General features: G+C 43.7%; 2 protein-coding genes across 2 annotated transcripts; both read right to left on the reverse strand.

Moving 5' to 3' along the window:
• Window positions 1-6,084: 6,084 nt before the first annotated feature.
• On the reverse strand, window positions 6,085-6,874 carry LOC311324388 (uncharacterized protein; the record flags this gene model as incomplete). Its single annotated transcript, XM_084456850.1, has 4 exons — window positions 6,736-6,874; window positions 6,495-6,654; window positions 6,303-6,397; window positions 6,085-6,177 (listed from the first exon to the last, which is right to left on the reverse strand). Exons 1-4 carry the CDS (start codon window positions 6,736-6,738, stop codon window positions 6,085-6,087), a joined length of 351 nt encoding a protein of 116 aa, XP_084312976.1. The 5' UTR covers window positions 6,739-6,874.
• A 6,185-nt stretch (window positions 6,875-13,059) lies between these two features.
• On the reverse strand, window positions 13,060-21,067 carry LOC311325083 (arrestin domain-containing protein 3). Its single transcript, XM_084457733.1, has 6 exons — window positions 20,738-21,067; window positions 20,427-20,484; window positions 20,061-20,211; window positions 17,295-17,388; window positions 16,886-17,142; window positions 13,060-15,103 (listed from the first exon to the last, which is right to left on the reverse strand). The coding sequence occupies exons 1-6, from the start codon at window positions 20,988-20,990 to the stop codon at window positions 14,492-14,494; spliced, it is 1,425 nt and encodes a 474-aa protein (XP_084313859.1). The 5' UTR covers window positions 20,991-21,067; the 3' UTR covers window positions 13,060-14,491.
• Between the last annotated feature and the right edge of the window lie 1,715 nt (window positions 21,068-22,782).

The following is a 22,782-nucleotide window of genomic DNA, read 5'->3' on the forward strand; positions in this document are numbered from 1 at the left end:
TAAGTTTGGCGCTGATGGCTCCTTTACATTTAGAAATGTTTCCCTGGATTAGCCAAGCAGCATGCCAGAACAAGGAGCGAGCTACAGTACAACCCCCCCCCCCCCCCCCCCTCACACACACACACACACACACACACACACACACACACACACACACACCCACGCAGACACAGAGTGGGCCAAAGTAAGACACAGAAGAGTACAGTACAACACGGTATAGACAAGGTAGATAGATGAAAGCGACAGACAAGGGCATACAACAAAAGCAGGCAAAAGGACAACAAGGCACGGAAATCCTAACAAGACGAAGGCGAAACATGGAAAACAATCCTGCCGGATAAACCAGGAGTCTGATTCTGACTGACTCTGAACCAGAAGGGGGAGGCAGGGAGGCCTCGGAGGCGGAGGCAAGCAGCATTGATGTAGCAGAGAGCAGTGTACTAGGAAGTCATTTAAATAGACTGCCTAGTCTGCTAGGACCCCAGGCGGTAGGATGAGGATGAGGGAAGAGCTGAACATTTTGATATTTGAATGGTTGCTGTAGCTCAAAGTATGAAGAAGTTGAAGAGGTCCAAAAAACAAGACGATGTATAAAATAAAGAGCTGGAGACGTAATGTGAATGCTGAAAAAATAAAAGGGTTTATTAAATAACACAACAAAAACAGACACGAGACAAAACACTCTTGCATAGCCTATACACACACAAAGGGGAATAAATGGACACTGAGGGACAGAGAGACAGAACAGGACCACGCCCCGACTAGGGCCACTTCCCCCTGCAGCCAAGCAACCAAAACTGCAGAGTCACTACAGTAGTAGGCTATTGGCATAATATTTATACCCTCTTCTGCTGTATACTGAGACCTAACAGTATGCCTGTTCTGTTGAGAAAAGCCTGTGTTCATTTAGCAATTATGAACGTTTACCATTTATCTTGGCATTCACACAGAAGCATAATAGGCTAATAGTGAAGTGCTATTCAACCACTGTTTGCTTCTTCCCTTGTGTATTAGTGGAGATGGATCAGTGGTGTAGTGGAGGGTACAGGCCTACAGAGGTAGTCTATACAGAGTATACCCACTTCTTTATCGATGGACCAACAGTAGACCTACTTCTTTGAACACCACTAATGTAAAAACTAACATTTCTGCTATAGTATACCCAATTCTTTATTAGTCAAAGTATACCCACTTAGTCACCACTACACCCCTGAAATTGATTGAATTAAAATGTAGGCTCAGAGTGCACAGTCTATATAGAAGTGGGTATACTCTGTATAGCCTACCTAAAATGTATGAATAATAATAAAGTACTTTATTTTCTGCTAGAAACTTATTTTGTGGAGTGGAAGAGATAATACTGTACAACACAACACAGAACAGACACAGAATACATATCTATTACACAATAAGCATTAAAGGGGTAGTGTGCTATTTTGGACATTTAGCCCTATAGCCGTATGTCTAACATCAATCTCAAACGTAGAGACCATCATTCACTGATCGCTCAAGTATTGAGCTAGATCGAGATTTCCATCTGAATCAAATTTCTTTACGATGGAAGTGGCTGGGGCAAGTTAATACGCGTTGAAAAACTCAAAAAGAACTAGCAGGAAGCTCAGTGTGCCCCACACTCACACACCGCACAAGATACCAAGCCCCATCTGTGCATCGATGAGCAGAAGCGTCCAACGGCGTTCTGGAGGCGGTTAAGCCTCACCCACGCCGTTCTGGAGGCGGTTAAGCCTCACCCACGCCGTTCTGGAGGCGGTTAAGCCTCACCCACGCCGGTCTGGGTAAGTCCATCACGGGAGGGCACGGACCGGCGGCCGGGATGAAATCGTGGAGTCTGGAGGTGTTCGCCTCCCACTCCACACGCCAGGTGTTGTCTGCCCATCCTGCCTCGCTGATGTTAAGATCTCTGCACTGCTGCAGGAGATCCAGTGCGGCAGGCACAAAAAGGTGTCTCGCAGTTAGGCTCCACGGCCCAGCAATCAAGATGTGCTGTGGTTACTGTGCGGCGGAAGCCAGCAGGCATCCTGTCACAATGCGCAAGGATTCGTTGATAGGCGGGTCGATGAGGCGTGTGTGAGCGCTGCTCTTTTTAGCTTAAAAGCAAGATCCACCGGCTCCTTTCCCCGCCTGTGGCAGCCGAACACCAGCCCGGGTGGTGGCTCTCAGTTGGTAGACTTTGCTTCGCTTACGGTGTTTAATCGCAGCTACTGACGTTATCCTGCTAACAGACAAACACACCCACACACGCACGCACAAACACACCCACACACGCACGCACAAACACACACACAAACGCACGCACGCCACCGAAAACATTACCTCTCACCCTTCGCTGTCACTGGGGCGGAGGTAACAAACAAACATGGAATAAAACTTGTAAACAATACACCCTGCCATTAGCTACTGGATCAAATCACTAGTTCCAAATCACCTAATAAAATCGCTAATAAAATCGTTTTCTTCAAAATGCTCTCCACAAACCCGCAAGCCTGACGTACTGTACGGAATACTCGGGTTGGAGTGTTTGTCGATCCCCAGAACAAGGCAAAGTTTCAATCAGTCTGGGTCTGACAATGGAAGCCTATGAACAGAAATGTGTATTGATGTTGCATTAATTTTATTCCCACAACTGGGGACTGTACATTTGTGCACCATTGCTGTTATAAATTATCCACTTACAAATGGTTCTGCTGTAGGCTGCTTGTAAACTCCTTTGTCTTGTTCTCTGTACTACAGGCTAACTCTTGTCTCCTTACTTTCTCCGGCTCATCCATCTCTATGTTACAAGGCGTAAATTTACAGTGCAACACGTAGTGATGTAGTGCGGTTGGCGAAATAATTCTGGTTCAAATGTAGCTGTTGTTTCAACATTCGGTTAGCAAGTAGCCTACATTTATCAGGTCAGCATACTGAGACCAATTATCAGACTTTCTCAAAAGTGCTAGTTTTGTCAACGTTTTGATCTGAACCATTGTATATAATCATAAGTAACCTTAAAACAGGGTAAAACATGCATTTTCCCTTTACTACTCCTTTAAATCATGAACTTCCCGGCCACTTCCATTGTAAAGACATTTGAGTCAGACAAAAATCTCCATCTTTCTCAACCTACTCCCAGCTGCTCCTTCTTACATAGTCCCCAACACGCAATTAGGCTGAGCCATTAGCCCAGGTGAATCCTAACCTTCCTGACAGCAGGAATTATATTGTACTACGCTACTCCTTACCCTATTTCACATAGAAGAACATACAGAGAATAACATACACATACAAGAATACTCATACACAATATTCTGCAGTGGCAACAATCCTAATCCACAACAATCCACTTGGTTTCTCCCAAAGGCATCTCTATAAAGACAGGAAGTTAACATCACTGCCTCCTTTTGTCTCAGGGCACATGGTTGAAGTAAGCACCCAAACAGAATAGCTTTAACTGAGCTTTCAGATCTGAACCAAATAAAAGTAACTGAATATATCAAACCATGTCTGTGTTGTACTTTAACTGAAATGTTATGACATGAACTGCAATGGAATATAATGCAAACATAATCATATAATATCTAAAGACCACAAAGTATGATAAGAAGGACATGATAAGGAGGACATAAGGGACAAGTGAGGTGGTCACACCCACTTTGTCACACTATATTTCAGATCGATGTTAGACATATCAGAAATAGGGCTAAATGTCCAAAATAGCACATTACCTCTTTAAATTTCACAGATTTTATGAATCCAGATATCCATGGATTAATAAATACAGTGCATAGTGTGCAAAGTGTGTGTGTGTGAGAGAGAGAGAGAGAGAGAGAGAGAGAGAGAGAGAGAGAGAGAGAGAGAGAGAGAGAGAGATTGTGTGTATGTAGGCTATTTGTGTGTGCGTGCGTGCGTGCGTGCGTGCACGCATGTGACTGTTGGCCAGTGTAGGCGGAGGCATATTAGCCAGTATGTTTCCCTGTAGTCTCAACGCCAGACCCATGAGATTTATTTCGCTGATATACTACGTTTCTGCATGCTGCAGATCTCTCTATGGGTCTGGGACACTTCATGTTCCATCCTTCCTGGCCCCGCCCATCTAACCTGGGCTATTGTCTCTCATTTGCTGCTACGTACGTATCGTACGACCTGTCACTTTCAATTTTGGCCCGTCGATACGCCCTCAGAACAGCCTGGGCAGTGAAGTGGCACAGACTAATATATGTAGTATTCCAAGCGCAGCGATTTAAAGTAATATTTGAGTCTGGAGAGAGACTAGTTTCCTTGGAGTAGGGAGTGGTGGGTGGGTTTATATTAGGCTAGCCTATAATCAGAGTTTGGTTCCAACACGAGCTAACAGCACATTTTCACATTTGCATTTTATTATCAAATTGATTGGTAATAGCCCTCTGTGTGAACTATTTTCGTCATCTGTTTTTGAGATCATACAGGCTACGTTTGTCCACAAAATACTATAGCCTATATTAAACAGTAGGCTAATGTCAAATGGCCTAACCAACATTTTTCAAAATCTCGTTTTCCAACCACTCTCTATACAGTAGGCCTATATCTATACCTATAGACTATAGGCTACAACAATCACAAGAAAGCTATTGACCTATTAAATGTTAATGCTTCTTGTGGCAATTTTCCAATAGACAGCTCACCTACCTGTCGAATTGTTTTCAATCATAAACTCTTTCAGCTTGAAATATCTTGTTTTCGTATAACCAGAATGTTGCACTTCTACATCGCATTTGGCTTTAATAAAGAGACATTTGATCTCGGTTTCTTTTGATAGCTCCAGAGTGACTTTGCCATCAATACAATCGCCTTCGGAGAACGTCCTCTCCTCATCATAACTCAATGTGAAATCCTTCACCATATTCGATTGTAACAGCGATGATAGGCCTGACAACTAGTGATATCGAAGTAGTAACCATGAGACAGTAGCCTAGCCTATCGACCTTCCGAAGTCAAGTGCACCGACGGGTGTATTAAGAGAACGGCTCGCTTCAATATGAAAAAAAACCACGTGATCATCACCGAGGTAAAGTTGGTTTCATATTGGACATTGATTCAACGAACATTCATATTAGGCATTTTGAGCCTCAGGGACTGGGTTAAGTACAATCATAATCAGGAATTAATTCTGCTTATGTAGCATAATAGCCTACCCAGTATGTCTAGGTTCCCCTCATCAAAGAGGCACTGAGATAATATATTTCATACAAAAGTTTGTTCACAATAGATTAAAAGGTTATAGAGACATTCTCAGTAGCAGCAGGGTAGAGTAACCCTACTAACACAATCAGGTTGCAGCAATGTTGCAGAAACGTGCAATTTAGACTTTTGTATGGTCCACTCAACGTCAAGTTAAACGTGCATGCAACGCAAACGTGGTATCTGCACACAAGTTGCTGCAACGTGCAGGTCCAACGTGTCTGCAGCGTGCCTGCAATGTGTACACACTGTTGTGATTTCCGTGATTATTTCGATGTATATTGCTGCAACGTTGTATACACGTTTATATATTACTGTTGTTACGTTGCTGCAACGTGGTCTACACTTCCGTTGGCTACATTTATAATTTGCATTACAAAACAAATCAGCTCCTTGCACAAGCTCCACTACTTCCTGAAACTCTACAGGCATATTTCTTTACCGTCCTATACTATTGGATAGCAATAGCGATGAATCCGGTGTGCAGCACACCTGATCAATCACTTCCATCCACTAGTATAGGCCAGGAAAGAAATACGCCTGTAGAGTGTCAGGATGTAGTGTAGCTTGTGCAAAGAGCCTATTAATGTCATAGTCAATGCAGCAAGCAAAATTATGGTACAAAAGTTATGACACAACACCATTCAGTCAAGAACAATTTATTTTATTAAAAAAGTACACAATGTCTGGCCTGCAACATGATAAACAAGTTTAAAAACAAAAAGGATTTTAAAAAAACAACAACAAAAAAACAATTTACTAAAAAAGTTATTTACAAAAAAATGGCAGGCCGTGCTCAGATAGGCTGGGGGGGGGGGGCTGTGCTCAAATGGGCTGCGGGTGGGCGTCAGATGGGCTGGGGGGCAGCTAGGAAGGGAAGTCTTCCTCATCAGAATGCTGAGCAGTGCTCAGATGGACTGTTCTTGGATGGGCTGTGCTCAGGCGGACTTCTGCAGATACCTAAAGACACAATGAAATGGCCGTAAATACACAATGCACATACATGCACAAAAAAGTGGTACACAATCTTTGGAACCATGCAGTGTCACTGGGTAGGAGAAACCAAAAAAAAAGACATCACTTACCCTTCTGCATTTAGCAGGGGCATGTTTCAATGTCTCCTGCAGCTGGGCGGCCACCTCCGCCATCGTAGCCTTTGGCATGGAGACCATCACTGCACCTTTAAGTTATCAAGAAAGGTAATGGTTTCAATTCACATCGGTCATGGAACAAAGACGATGTATTAAAAAATATTCAAAATATGAACCATTTCTTACGTGTTAGAACATTGAAGAGTGTCATACTCTTCAGTGGCTTCTTCCCCTTCTTCCCGTGCACACTGTAGGCGCTCCACACGGCATGTGTGGCTACAGCTGACAGCACCCGCCGGACTGTGTCCGCCAAGTCTCTGCCACCAATGGCACCTAGGTATTGTGTCTGCAAAACAAAGACAGTCATTTACTGTACCCTTCCCTGCACTGCAAAAATAAGACAAAGTTCTGCCCTGCAGACACTCACCATCTTCCTCTGATGTTCCCGGTCCTTCAACCTGGCCTCAGACCTGCAGCTCCTCGTCCGTTTGGGCAGGGTTCAGTACATCCAGCACTTCTCCCTGGGCTCCAGACTCCCCAGGCCGCATGCTCTGGGGCCAGTTCCCTCACAGTCCGTGCAAGCTCACGGAGTTGCTCCCGCATCTGAGAACTGCTGATGTACAGACCTCTGGAAATCTAGATAAACACAGATGTGGCTATAAGTACATTGACATAAAACTAAATGAAACTCAAAATATATCCCTGCATGCAACATGAAGTAGTCCCATACCAGCATCTGCAGAGCAGCATCGATTAGGTAGAGGGGTACATGGAGTCAATGGTGCTGGAGCCGTTTTATTGGGCGACGGCATCACAGACCTAACTGAAAAACAAAAGGGATAAAGGAAAGGGATTAGCAGGAAACTGTATGGTGTTGGCAGCATGCTTTGGCTTCTGGCATTTGAAGGAAAATAAATTAAGACATTAACAGGTAGACATCACAACACCACAGCAGTACATGCCACTCTTACCTGGTCTGGCTGGGGTGCTGTATGATCTGGCTGGGGTGCTATACATGGGGCCTGGGCCCCGCTCGCCCACATGGGACAAGCTTGGAAAATCTGCAAGATGAGTAAAATGGTATTCAAAATAAATAAAAAATAGTCCAACTATCAGTGTGCAGTAGGCATAGACATTTCATTTCAACACAAACATGCATACCTGGATTGTACAGCACACGTGGATTGTACTGGACCGCTGGCAGAGGCCTTTCAACTCCGGCACCTGGCACCTGGTCTTTGGCCTGCATAGTGGGGACCAATGGCTGCCCGGGGCTTGGAATATCTAGTGGAATATCAGTAAATTAGCTCAGATTACTCGATTTCAAAAGTACTACTCTTTTGGGACTGTTGAATGCACTTTAGTATATTACCTTCGTCAAATTCAGCAGAGTCAAACAAACAAACAATTCACATTTCCCTCAGTCCAGCGGCCATTTTAGAGTAACGTTAACTAACAAACCACCAGCTCAGACCGTTCGCTTATGTTTCTGCAAAAGTCTTGTTTAATGATGGGGCAGAATGTCTTCTATTGTTTATTGCAGATGTTGACTAATCAGATTTGTGCACAACATTGTAAATAAAGCTTCAGTTGAGGATAGCCTGTAGTATTGTAGTCTTGTACCTGTTCACATAAAAAAATGATGGATTTCTGTGGTTGTACACGATTGATTAGATGCCCAATTGTAAATAAAGCTTGGGGTTAACCTTGTGTATTCTCATTGTAATCTCTTGTACCTGTGCACGGCATATCTGCAATAATTAGCTGTGACTATGAAAATGTAAAACTAAAGTCCAGTTGCTCATGAGGGTGTCATTTGGTTGAAGACAGGCATCCCTAAATAAATGCATTCTAAATGCATAAATGACTACAACAGACACGCGCATGCTCAGTGTTGCGAATGGTGTTGCGATATTGTTTCCATGTATAACTTCTGGCATTGCTGATGAAACGTTGCCATGTAACCCAGAGGTCATTCCAATTCCATTGCCATTCTCGTTCTCGAAACGTTGCCGTGTAACCCTGGCCTGAAATTTGAGTGACATTTTTGGTTGCCACTGGGTGTGCTGTGTCTTTGCTGCTTTTGCCTGTGCTGGTGAACTGGAAAAGCGGTGCCGGTAGGGGATAAAGGGGACGCATGCTGCCACGGGAGGTAGTCTGGGCTTCTGATGAATGAGAGGTAGCCTGGGCCTTCTGATGAATGAGAGGTAGCCTGGACCTTCTGATGAATGAGAGGTAGCCTGGACCTTCTGATGAATGAGAGGTAGCCTGGGCCTTCTGATGAATGAGAGGTAGCCTGGGCCTTCTGATGAATGAATGATACCGGTGTTGATCCCTACTGCTTCGAGATCACGGCTGGCCGACACCGCTCTCTATCCCTGCTAAGAAAGGGAAGTGATATCAGAGCTACACTGCAGTGAGTCTTGAAGATAAGTCTTCTAAACCTATAAATCCAGTTTTTAAGTGCACTGAGTGCACCGAGTTTCTCACCTTTTTCACCAATGATCAATACTTTAACTGGAGGACGTTCTGTGACATCCACATATTTCAGCAATCCATTCCACACACTGGATAGGCCAAGCACAAAGATCGACTGACAGGGCAGCCAAAGAGATGGCCCACACCAAGCTGAAGAAGCTATTTTATTTTGATTGATTCAAATTTGTATGACCCTCCCCTGGAATCATAAAATAGTAATTGGACTAAAAACGGAAAAAAAAAAAATTCAAGCATGATCCTCACGTTTTCCTCCAGGGACCCCCTCCCATAAATTTCAAAACCCCTAAAATCTTTCGTCCGACTGACATACAGTACATGCTTGTCCCAGCTCGTCCCGACAATCTAACTGCTACTGTTCACAACACAGCCATCCCAGATTCCATGGAATGTCAGGTCTTGATGTGGGAAATTGGCTTTTCAAATGTCCCAGGATATAAAACCCTGCTCTCGTTCACACATGCCCCCTAAACAGGCATGTTCCCTATAATTTACAGGGTTAGACTGCATGTGTAAAGGGGGTTTTGGCTCAAAATGCCGAATGCACATGTCTGTTGAATGTCCAATATGAAACCAAATTTACCCGAGTATGATCATCTTCGTCACACAGGCATCTGAGAGCATCGAACTAGAACTGGTACTGTTCGTCTGCCAGTTGGTTTAATAATCATGTCCCTACAATACTTTGCCTCTTCGTTAACAGTCACTTTTCTTATTTACACGCACATACTCTCTAGTTCCCATCTACAGGATCTATTTATCAATCTATCGATCTATTCTATATATCAAGTGTAGATAATGAGTTAATTGCATGTATTTATTATTGCTAATTAATGGCAATCTGAAAAACTTAAAATAGGCCAAACAAATTGAAGATCTTAACAGCCTATACAGTAAGCCTACCTTGGAGACAAACCAAGATTTATAACCGCATATTTTCGACACATTGCCTACACATCCACACATTTTACCATATAACCTTTTATATTTTGAATATGGAGTATATGGCAGTCGGGTATAAGAGTTGTGGGTATGAGAGTTTTAGGGGCCTGGTCCATTGTGTGATGTTTTCAGTCAGTGTAAGCTCACAAAGACTTAATACATCTACAATTGTGTTTTATCTTGTTTAATGAACGAACAAATTTGATCAAACATCAGATACTTTGCTTAGTGAAGGCCTTGAGAGGTTAACAGTTCAATATCAGCCACATAGACACACACATATTCAGATACACACACACACACACACACACACACACACACACACCCAGTTGCAGTATAGTGGCTCTAGCCTAGGTCCTTAGAGATACTTTGGTATCTCTACCAAACTGCTAGTTATTTTGGTACATGCTTCCTGAATTGGAAATGGTATTTAAGTTTCAGACGTTTTCACATTGTCAATCCTGCATGTCATTCAGTGATACCTATCACATACTGAAAACACTGACAGTGAGGCTTTTTGTTTATATGTTCTTTGTTCTCTGTCTGTCTGTCCTATACTGGTCTGTCTTTGATTGTAATTTGTTGTTGTTGTGTTTTATGCTGCCATTTTTGTCAGGCGTTGCTCAAAAAAGAGCTCTTTGAGCTCAAGCTTCTTTTACCTGGTTAAATAAAGGTTAAATAAAAATTAAAATTAAAAAATAAACATTAGCGTTAACATGATGACAGTGATCTACATCTGTATGAGTCTGTTTACCTTCAAGCTTAGAGCTTAATTTGGGTCAGCAGCCACAACACAGTTGCAGCTGCAACATCGTACACGATAATACATTTCACACAATATATTGAGTGTTTATTGTTTTAGGCTACTAATGCACAATGGTTAAATTTCCAGGCCACTAACGCTAGCGAGCTAAAGCTAGCATTAGTGCTAGAATTAGCATTAGCTAGCTAGCATTAGCGTTAGCTATCTAGCGTTAGCGTTCATAAGTGCCTTTTGTGATGTCACGGTGACCTTGACCTTTGATATTTGAATACCAAAATCAAATCCAATTAATCTAATTAAGTCCAACTGGACATTTGGCCAAGGATCGCAAGGATCTTGGAGAGGGCTTGGGAGTTTGCCCAACCTGTCTGCATGTGTTATGTGGGCTTGGAGAAGGCTTACGACCGGGTCCCTCAAGAGGTCTTGTGGAGGGTTATGTGGGAGTATGGGGTGAGGGGATCCCTACTTAGGGCCATCCAATCCCTGTACACCCAGAGCGAGAGCTGTGTCCGTGTCCTTGGCAGTAAGTCGTCTTCCTTTCCGGTGGGGGTTGGCCTCCGCCAGGGCTGCGCTTTGTCACCAATCCGGTTTGTGATTTTCATGGACAGGATATCGAGGCGTAGTCATGCGGAGGTGGGTTTGCAGTTCGGTGAGCTAGGGATCGCGTTGCTGCTATTTGCAGATGATGTGGTCCTGATGGCATCATCTGCCTGCGACCTCCAGCACTCTCTGGATAGGTTCGCAACTGAGTGTGAAGCGGCTGGGATGAGAATCAGCACTTCTAAGTCTGAGGCCATGGTTCTCAGCAGGAAACCGGTGGTCTGTCCGCTCCGAGTAGGAAATGAGTCCTTAGCCCAAGTGAAGGAGTTAAAGTATCTGGGGGTCTTGTTCACGAGTGAGGGAACCATGGAGAGGGAGTTTGGCCGGAGAATTGGAGCAGCTGGTGCGGTTCTGCAGTCGCTTTACCGCACTGTTGTGACGAAAAGAGAGCTGAGCCAAAAGGCAAAGCTCTCGATCTTCCGGTCTATCTTCGTTCCCACCCTCACCTATGGTCATGAAGGATGGGTCATGACCGAAAGAACGAGATCACGGATACAAGCGGCCGAAATGAGTTTTCTCCGGAGGGTGGCTGGGGTCTCTCTGAGAGACCGGGTGAGAAGTTCAGTCATCCGGGAGAGGCTTGGAGTAGAGCCGCTGCTCCTTTGCATCGAAAGGAGCCAGTTGAGGTGGTTCGGGCATCTAGTGAGGATGCCTCCTGGGCGCCTCCATAGGGAGGTGTTCGAGGTGTTCCAGGCGTGTCCGGCAGGGAGGAGGCCACGGGGTAGACCCAGGACTAGGTGGTGGGATGACATCTCCGCACTGGCCTGGGAGTGGCTAAAGATTCCCCAGGCAGAGCTGGTTGATGCTGCCAGGGAAAGGGATGTCTGGGGCCCCCTGCTGGGACTGCTGCCTCCGCAACTCGACCCCGGATAAGCGGATGACAATGGATAGATGGGCATTTGGCCAAATCAGTGACCCTTGACCTTTGACCCCCACAATGTAATCAGTTAATCCTTGAGTCCAACTGGACATTTTACCCAAATATGAACAAATTCTGTTAAGCCTTTGCGATATTGTGTTCATCAGGCCAAAAACACATTTTGTGAGGTCACAGTGACCTTGAACTTTGACCCCCACGATCTAAGCAGTTCATCCTTGAGTGCCACTGAACATTTGTACCAAAGGGGAAGAAATTCCATCAATGCGTTCCCGAGATATTGCATTAACAAACATCGGACGGACGGACAACCCGAAACCATAATGCCTCCGGCCAGGCTATCGCCTGGCGGAGTCATAAAAAGTAGTGCAGTCCGTGTATATAGTGTAATGTGCGCGTGTGTGTATATGCGAGTGCGGTGCGTCCTATATAGTAGCCTACATTCAGGTCATGTGCAAGTATGTGTAGCCTATACTATAGTATACAGCATGTGTGTGCGACGTTATGTGAGTGCAATGAGTCCTATACTGTAGGCCTACATTCAGGTCATGTGTATGTGTCTATCGACAGTGTCTCTCAACGGTGGTGGGGTCCGTGGTGGATCAGGGTCCTGGAGTTGTGCAAGAGGGTTGCAGCCAATCATCTTCTCGGCGGATCGGATGACGCGCTGCAATTTTGCCGTCCTTGGCTGTAGCGGAGTACCAGATGCTTATGGAGGTCCTGTTTTCGAATTAATGAATATTGTTTTGCTGTAAATGCTATAAGGATTTAATCAAATAAACTAGGCTACTGAAGTCATGTAGCCAACACTGCATCTTCGTCAACACAATCACTGGGAATCCCAGTTGCATAACACTTTTGACCCTGCTGATAAAATGTTGCCTAAAGATGGCCTACAAAATGTGGGCTACAAAACGGCTTTGCATTTGTTTATCGTTGCTTAATGCCAATTCCCCTATGCCAAATGTCATAAATTGAAGAGGTAAACAGTTACTTGACAAACCAGGCAAGATTTATAACCGCATATTTTTGACACATTACCTTTATTGAACAAAACATCAAAGGCGCCGGTGGGCTCATTTAGGCTATTATACTCCAATCGAGGACTTCGCAGTCACCACTCCATGAACTGACCAGATGTGGAGAGGATGTATCAAATGCTTCGAAAGACAACCTTTTATAGGAATAGGTTTCTAATATTTCACTGCGTCGGAAAGCTTCGTTCCACCCATCACTATCGACAACTTCGCACTTGATATTGAGGTGTCATGTGAGTCAGAGGACCTGAGATCGAACGCAGCGTGGGGAAGTGAGGGTAGAAGGAAGCACACCGACTAGGCCTACTTGAGTGCAGTGACGCCTGTTGCACATGCACACACTCACATTCATCATACATAGGCCTAAGGCACATTTGAAATTGAAATCACTGGCAAAGAGCCGAGACATGATTAAAGTGATTTTCATCTATGAGTAGGCTTCCGTACAAGCCTAATTCCGTGTCCTAACTACACGTGACGTGAGCGAGCGTCAGCGACAAAATGCGTTCCATTGCTTTTTCTATTATGTTATGTCCTAACTGGACGCGAGCGACGCAGCACGAAACGGCGCGACGTTTTAACTGCCCTTTTGACGCTCGCCCTGTTCCTATTTTCCTCCTGTCGCTCGCCTTGACAGGCGTTCGTTCTTTAACTGTCTTCAGTTGGGAATATAGACAAATGACGTAACAGAACAGGAAATTTAACGGTTGCAGTTAGGACAGCAAGCATGCGATGTCGCGTTCTGTTGCTCGCGTCGCAAGCAGTTAGGACACGGTGTAAGAGATGCATGTATTAGTTAATAGTTAGTGCATTTGTAAAAGCCCTGCAAAGGGGAGTATTTGTATGAAAGGTAGGCTACAAGACAGACATCTGTAATGACTGAGGGGAGGAAACAGGTGTCCTTTAACCTAACTACACTCCCCCTGCTGGAGCCCTCTGGTAACTACAACTACTCGTACTGTAGTACTGCTGGGGTTGGAGTGAAATTACAGTGCCCTGCATTTATCTCATCCAAGCCATCCTCCTCCATGGGGCAGCCAGGAGCAGTGGGCAGCCATCGTTCTTGGCGCCCGGGGACCAAGTCCAAGAGCATCTATTCTTCTGCATGGTTTTCATTTTGGATTCTTTGGGAGGAAACCCTTGCGAACACAGGGAGAACATGCAAACTCCACACAAAGGCCCAGAGACCTTCTTGCTGTGAGGCTACAGTACTGTCAGCATAAAAAACTAAGAAAACACAAACATTTTAGATAAACAATAAAATAACATCAAATGTTCAGGTGTCAGTATATTAACAAATAACACATTAGGCCATTAAATGTCGAACATTGCAATTATTGTTAGTGGCTTTGGATAAATAGTGTCTGCTAAATGACTAATGTAATGTAACTGCTTTACTACTAAATACAATCCTGGTGATGTACATTATTCCATCTCTATATTAAGGCACATTCAAAATGTAGGGTTGTTAGGGGGTTGTTTCAGGGGCAGAAGGCGGGAAGATGGAGAAATATGATGGTGGTGGTGCGTTTGGATCCGAGTCAATCACAGGCTCACCTGGGGTAGGGTTGTACATGGGGGCAGGTGGGTTTGGGTTGAACGATGGGGCAGTTGGGTTGTACATGGGGGCAGTTGGGCTTGGGTTGAACACTGGGGCATTTGGGGTTGGGTTGAACAGTGGGGCAGATGGGGGAGGGTTGTACATGGGTGCATTTGGGCTAGGGTTGTACATGGGCGCATTTGGGGTTAGGTTGTACATGGGGGGAGGTGGGGGTGGATGAATTACTTTGGACGATGATGGTGGGGAGTCAGATGTCGGGGCAGTAGGGTAGGAGTATGGCAGTTGTGGTGGGTAAGGTTGATAAATTGGGGGTCCATATGCCCCCGGGGCTGTGGCAATAGGGTGCGGACCAAACGGAGCAGGAGAGGGGAAGTCACTGCGGCTTGGTCCCCCACGTATCCCAGATGGGTTGAACCCTACGGCTCCACCTGGTGCAAAGTTAGACTGGTAGTTGGCAGGCATGATAACCAATGGAAACTTGACCTCTGGATCCATGTGAAAACTGATATCCAAATACACCTGGAAAATAGACAGATTGAAGGTAACAAAATACACTCATCCTGAACTTTTATAATGTAGCTTACTGATATTTATGAAACACCAGTGCATAAGTGAGCTACTGTTGTACAAATTATATTCAAGCAATAAACCATGGGAGGCAGTGGATTCCAGTGATTGCAGAACAGCTAGGGGGGTGTTCGACATGAAGCGGAGAGCCTAAAATCCCCCTAGCTGTTCTAAAATCACTGTAACCCAAGACCTCAAGTGGTTTATTGGTTAAATCGCACAGCAACATAAAAGGAGATTATTTGCATGCCTTATATAGACATATCTTTAATCTCGCTTTTATCATGTAGTTTTACTCAATTTTAATATTCTTTTATTCTAATTTTTTATTTTAAACTTTCTTATATTCTATTTCTCTTTTACCATATGTTCCATCCTCTTCTATTTTCTTATTTTACTTTTCTTAATACCAACTAATAAACTATGTTTTTATTTATTCTGTAAAGCACTGTGTGCTTCATTTGCTTGTATGAACATGTGCTATATAAATAAAATTTGACTTTTGACTTAAAGGAGTAGTAAAGGGTAAAATCATGTTTAGCCCCGTTTTAAGGTTACTTCTGATATATATACAATGGTTCAGATCAAAAAGTTGACAAAACTAGCACTTTTGAGAAAGTTGATAATTGCTCTACCACCGTTTAGGTCATACAATGGATGTGGGTGGGCAATGTGAAAAATCATTCAAAAACATGTTAAACACTCGATTCCAAAGACAAGAAGCTCACCGAGGGGGTAATTGGTGTCCGTTGGTGTTCTCACATCAAATTCGCCGCAAAGACCTACTTACGGTAGCTATTGTTATTGTTTAAGTAGCTAGGCTACCTAGTTTGCGGAAATTTACACGCGTATGTGCTGCGACTAAATTTAGTTCTATGCTAAATATTTTAAAAAGCCTTTCCAGATGAACTAGAATCTTACTTTATGGCGAATTATATGTCAGAATGCCAACTAACACCTCGTGAGTTTCTTGTCTTTGAAATTGAGAGTTTCACATGTTTTTTGAATGATTTTTCACGGTGCCCACCCACATCCATTGCATGACCAAAACGGTGGTAGAGCAATTCAGACTCTCAAAAGTGATAGTTGTCAACTTTTTGATCTGAACCACTGTATATGATCGTAAGTAACCTTAAAACAGGGCTAAACATGATTTTTACCTTTACTACTTCTTCAATAGAAAATTGAATTGAATCTGGGCTGCTTTCAAATTCAGCTAACAGAGGCGAACGTTCGTCGCAAACGTGTTTTCTCCAAACGGTCACATTTGAACGGCTTTTAATGAACGTTCCAAATAGTTCGCATAAACGCAGCGTCAGCGGCAAAATGCGTCAACGGAGTCCGTTGCATTTTGTCGCTGACGCTCGCTCCTGTCGCGTGTAGTTAGGACACGGTGTTAGCGCTTACAACGTGTCCTAACTACACGCGACGCGAGCAAGCTATTGTTATTTTCTATTGTTATGTCCTAACTGGACGTGAGCGACGCAGCGTGAAGCGGCGCGACGTTTTAACTGCCCTTTTGACGCTCGCCCTGTTCCTATTTTCAAATCATGTTTTTTTCACCAACTATTATCAAAATAAAGTACCAGAATTACCCTTTGTATAATTGGATTTTGACCATTTCTAACCAAATGGAATCGAAAAAAATATTATAGTCAAGTCTCAATTCTCTAAGACCTTGAAATGTTGATTTATGATCATTGATATCAAGCCCTACTGTGGGGTGTAGCATACCTTTAGCTTGAACTCCACTGTGATGATGTCAGAGTTCAGAATGGTCAAGGTCTGGTTAGTAGGAATCTTCAAATCTGCCTCGACAGTCCGTTGGGTCTTGCCGGGGATAGAATCTCCGGCAAATTTGAAGACTGTATCCCTCTCAATCTTACTGGAACCCTGAGCGCTTAAAACTGCCTTCCGCGTCAGGCTGAATTTGGGCGTCAGATCTTTGGAGGACGAGTTATTGATGTTGGCACGGACACGCACTGTCTCACCTGTGACAGAAGAATCCTTTGGACTGTGAAGTCACTGAATTATCTGGGACAGTTGAAGTAACAACAGTCCCCATTCATAGACAATATTTTTGATATTAAACTGTGTCAGCCTACAGATTGTCAACTAACCCTGCTGATATGCAACATGTTACCTGGGGCATAACCCATCCTGTCAAGATGGACTTCCATTTTGATTTTTCCAGAAGAGAAAGTGAAGTCCTTGTCTACGGCAGCAACCTGAGGAGTCTGCAGGAGTATGCATGGAAAGAGAATAGAACATTGTTAGGATAAAATTACACTCATGGAACTCAAAAACAAGGCCTGAACTGTTTGACAACGGAACTGTTAGATACAGGTATCGAACGGGCTGCCATAGAGAATGAATGGGTTTATCTATTTTGCTCCTGAGCCAACTGAGGGTTATTATCGATGCTTATAACGACACTAATTGGCTTTTCACACAGCATATTCTTAGCCTAGGGCTATCCTTAGCCCTGGGCTAAGAGTTAACCCTGGGTTAATTTAGCCCCTTTTCACACACATTGTTAACCCAGGGTTAACCTAAGCCCAGAGCCATATGATTCACACTGCAGTTCTACTAGCCCTGGGTTAAATGTCCGTTGGAACACACAACTAAACATTCGGATGACGTGTGACTCATTAAGAGCAAGCAGCAACGTTTGTTCTGAACTGACTTTTCCAACCACTCAGAAAAAATGCTGTTTCCACCTGAGACCAATTCAATCGTTTAAAATATTTCATGGACATATTATTTTCGTTTTAATTAGCTATGATGTTGCCGTTAGTAGTGTAATTACAACAGTGAAATATTTACCTAGCTAGTTCCTGGGTGTGCTCAACAAAGTAAATTGTAAGGTAGAAAAAATGCAAAAATATTAAAATCAAATGCTAAATATATACAATGATCTAAAATAACAGATGAATGTAGAGTTGAATCAAATAGATAAGTATACATATCAACCTAGAGGTATTATAGGTATGTATAAAATATTATAATATATTAACATGTGTATTTACAGACTGTGTATATTGTAATGAGTATAAATATTTTGATAAGGTGCTGCTGTGCTGAGTTGCGTCCAGAGATCAATGGAGGCCGGTAGTGAGATTAGAGTGTTGGGAGGGGAGTAGCATCCTGTTGAGAGCAATGACATAGGCAACATCCTCATTCAGGATCCGGATGGCCTGAGGGAAGCTCTTTCTGAGCCTCTGAGCTGGCCTTGTGGACACAGGACTTTCTCCCTGACCGCAGCAGAGAGAAGAGTCCATTATCCGGGTGGCTGGGGTCTTTCACAATTCTCCTGGTCTTGGGTCTTGCAGCGCCTGGTGTAGATTTTTGCTTCCCTCTGAAATATGTAGGGGTGGGACCTATGCCCACCTCCCTTGTTCTCTGTAAAGCGCATTGTGTTGCCTCTGTATATGAAATGCGCTATACAAATAAAGCTTTGATTGATTGAGATGTCCTGGAGGTGTGGGAGGGAGCGTAACCCCCTGTGCCCTATCGATTGCTAGATTGCCAAGAAAATGGCCAAATATTTGCAACCTACAAAATAGGCTATATGCACAACTCCAGTACTTCCTGAAATTAGACATGCTTCTCTATTTCCTGTCCTACTCTATTGGATGAAGTGATTATAATGAATAATCATTTCATCCAATAGTGTGCATACCACCGAGTCAAAATGGGTGCCACACAGCTGACTCATGTCTTTATGGACACCTTCAACACATCACTGTCACGGCAGGTCATCCCGACGTGCTTCAAGATGACTACAACAGTGCTAGTACCCAAGAAAAGCAAGGTAACCTGCCTGAATGACTACCAGCCAGTGGCACTCACTCCAATTGTGCATGGAGAAACTAGTGATGAAACATCGACACCATCAAACCAGACTCACTAGACCCACACCAGCTCTCTTACAGAGCCAGAGCACCTGAACAAGTAAAACATCTGTCAGGATGCGATTCTTTGACTACAGTTCTGCCTTCAACACCATATGCCCCATCAACCTGGTCATGAAGCTCAGAGGTGTAGGCCTGAGCAGCTCCTTATGCAACTGGACCCAGGACTTTCTTAAGGAGAGACCACAGGTGGTGAGAATAGGAAGCAACACCTCATCCACAGTGAACATCAGCACAGTTGTCCCGCAAGGCTGTGCCTGAGCCCCAGGCTGTACTCACTGTACACCCATGACTGCTCTGCCAGGCAGCAGCAATCTAATCATCAAGTTTGCGGACGACATCACTGTAATAGACCTGATCTCCCCCAATGACTCATCTGAATCGGCCTTCCTTCTGGTCCACAAGATCAAAAGCCAATAGCTGCAGTATACTGACATTGAAGACACCCTGGTAAGATCCCCCCACAACTCCATGACCCATTAACTCCCCTCACCACCCCTCGGCCTGGACAGTTACCCCCCCGTGACTGGTCTGTTCTGACGGACCAGTCTCTCAATCCCACTCCCCTGCCCTTGCTGACCCCGGATCCCACGCTCCCAAACCCAACTCAATAACCGAAACAATCGCTTAGCGCAGCTATTAGCTAGCCTTAGTGGAGGGTCATTACAGTATGCTTCTGTGTAAGCCTGTGTGTGTTTGTATAAGTGTGGCAACTCGACATTGGAAACTCAGACACACGGTTTGGACTGCCATAAAACTCTCTGCGTTACGTACGCAGCAATACCAAACATGTCCCGCTAAGTCCTCAGGGGGGGGGCACCACAGAGCCGCCCCAACACGGCCGCCCATTCACCTCCATTCATTTGGACTTGGGCTCAGGAGCCAAAATTTGGTTTTAGATCGATTGATAGATGGAACGTGCAGAATAACCATGATGGCGCCATGGGCACCGTGCCCTAGTTCATTATAAATAGGTCTTCCTACAGCATACATACCATGAGTGAGCCTATGTAGTTATTGTTAGACCTGCAGACAAAGTTGAACTCCTGTTTCGCTGTACAATCCATCTTCCAGCTTCTGGACAGGTTGGCTTCTAGCATGTAGACTATCTTCCCATGGAAACCCTTGAAGGATGACGGCATGCTTCTGTAATAAAGAAAACAAAAATGGTGACGGGCTGTTCAGATGTTTGCAGTGAGTTGGCCTAACCGTAGTAGGTGACAGCAGACCGAGTTAAACTTTGGTGGGCGTCAATGTGGTTAGTTTGGTGTAGGCCTATGCGATAATACAAATTGGACCAGAAATTACACTCTGAACGTAAAGCGGAAATGAACAGTGAACACTCCTTTCCCGTTACTTACTCCAGAGGTATGCGTAAGCTGAATGGGTAGACATGAGTTCCAGCGGGAAGCACATTAGCTGTGAAACAAACGTGATTACACAATAGTTGAAGTATGTTGTTGCATCCATGCACCAACATTATCTGTGGGTACACTGACTATAAAAAAGAGTGGAGTACGCTAAAATCTTCCAGGGATTATAAACAGAAATCCAACTGACATTTCCCTGGTGTGGGCAGCAACATTACGCCCTAAAGATAAGACTACAAGATGTGCCTGCATCGAAGGAACCCCACAAACAAACATGGCAGTGTGGTGTAACGTTAGCCTACCTTTCGAGGTCTTTTCAATCATTAACTCTTTTAACTTGAAATATCTTCTGTGCGCGCTGTAAGAGTAGGTTTTATCGCCTCGCTTTTCTGACCAACGCACATTTGCATCGCCTTTCGCTTTAATATAGAGACATTCGATCTTGGTTTCTCTTGATAATTCCAGATAGACTTTGCCAGTAATGGTATCTCCTTCGGAGAACGTCTGACCCTCGTTAATAACATCGTAAGTCAATCTTAAATCCTTTACTGACATATTTGACTAATTATACATTGGGCTACAGTAAATATGCGCTTGGAAGTTGCCTTTTTCGAGCTCCTTTCCGTTTTCGCTGTTTGTCTGCACAGTATGCTAGGACACGCCTACTACATGCACTGATTATTAGAACGCATGAGCCCCCCGTAGGCCTATATGTGCACGACATGTTGCGGTCTTGAAACATGTTCGTTTCTTTTATTAGAAAGGATTCTACAAGGCTGAAAATGGTCTTCCTGTACAGAAATCGTTCTATAGCTTTCCTATGTTAAGCAGGAAAATAATTGTTCAAGCTGTTTTTCTATCAGTATTGGTACTCTCTCTCTCTTGACACTCTCTATAGACATGCTTCCGTGACAACCTTGAAACCCTTGGACTCTACCACTCTCTACCACTTATTACGGGTGATAGATATGACACTCACCACTTAGCGGCTAAAGGACAGTCTAAAGTTTATCCTATCATAAGGTGGGCTGGCCATCTCTTTCTCTAAGGCGTAACATTGGCATTTGTTTATTTTCAAAGCCATTATTAGTAAACTTCCACCTTACATCTCGTCTCTGTTGGACTGGAGCCTTGGCACCTACTGTACCAGATCCGATCAAATGAGCGGCTTGTTTTCAGGGTTCCTCGAGTGCATTCTGAGCTTGGAAGGGCTTTTTTTTCCATGATGCTCCTTAAGGAATACTTGGAATGCCTTACAACAGACTCTATGCTCTGACTACTACTCTACTTGTGGAATTTATGTTCAGGGATAAAAGGTCATGATCATGATGCTGCATGAGCCCAGTTTCTTAAGTGAGAGGAGCACGCACGATTTCCTCAGTATTGCGACAGTATTAATACTCTTTTAAACTCCTTAATAAGCATTATTTAACCTTTCAATTCTCTTCACTTACGTAAACGGACAGTGAGTGTGTGGTCTCTGAAATAATAAAGAAAAATAATGACAACTAACAGAAATTCTTACACAAATAAACAAAATAGCCTAACTCAAACACTCATTGAATTGCTGAAACTGAACAAGGAACAGTCTATATAAGCCTGTTGCTGCCCTCCCGTGGCCGAAAACGGTAAATGTAGTCTATCACCGGTACAGGTTGCAGGCAAAGAATGTGGACTAAATCATACTTGGACAAGATTACGTATTTTTACATAGCTTCTTTAACATCCAGTGACAAAATATCTTCCACATCGGGGCTATCCATTAGACCACCGAGGATCTGGAAAATCTGCGGTGTCATAGTGTTTTTGTTTTGATGTTCTGGATCTGCAAAACAGACTGTACATTTCCTTAAAGATTAAAAAAAAAAAAGTTTTGTTCCCATGGGATCTCTCCCGTCCGTCTGAAAAAAAATAAACATTTACCTGGTAAATATATGCACAGTATAGCCTAATATATAATGGGTAATTACTATTATACTGTAGGTATAATTTCAAAACAGGAGTAGGCTATTTCAAATGTTCAATTACTGCACATACATTCAATAACTGACATAGCACCACCAGGTAACTGCATTTTTACATAGCTTCTATAACATCAAGTGACAAAATATTGTCTACACTGAGGCTTGAACCCACAACCTTTGACATTCCAACTTTAGACATTGGTGGCATACACCCTATCCACTAGACCACCAAGGATCTGGAAAATATGCGGTCATAGTGTTTTTGTTTTGATATTCTGGATCTGCAAAACAAACTGTACATTTCCTTAAAGATAAAAAAAAATCGTCCTCAATATATATATTGTTCCCATGGTATCTCTCCCGTCCGTCTGAAAAAAAAACAC

This window comes from Borostomias antarcticus (genome assembly GCF_949987555.1).
Source record: "Borostomias antarcticus genome assembly, chromosome: 23".
NCBI lineage: Eukaryota > Metazoa > Chordata > Actinopteri > Stomiiformes > Stomiidae > Borostomias > Borostomias antarcticus.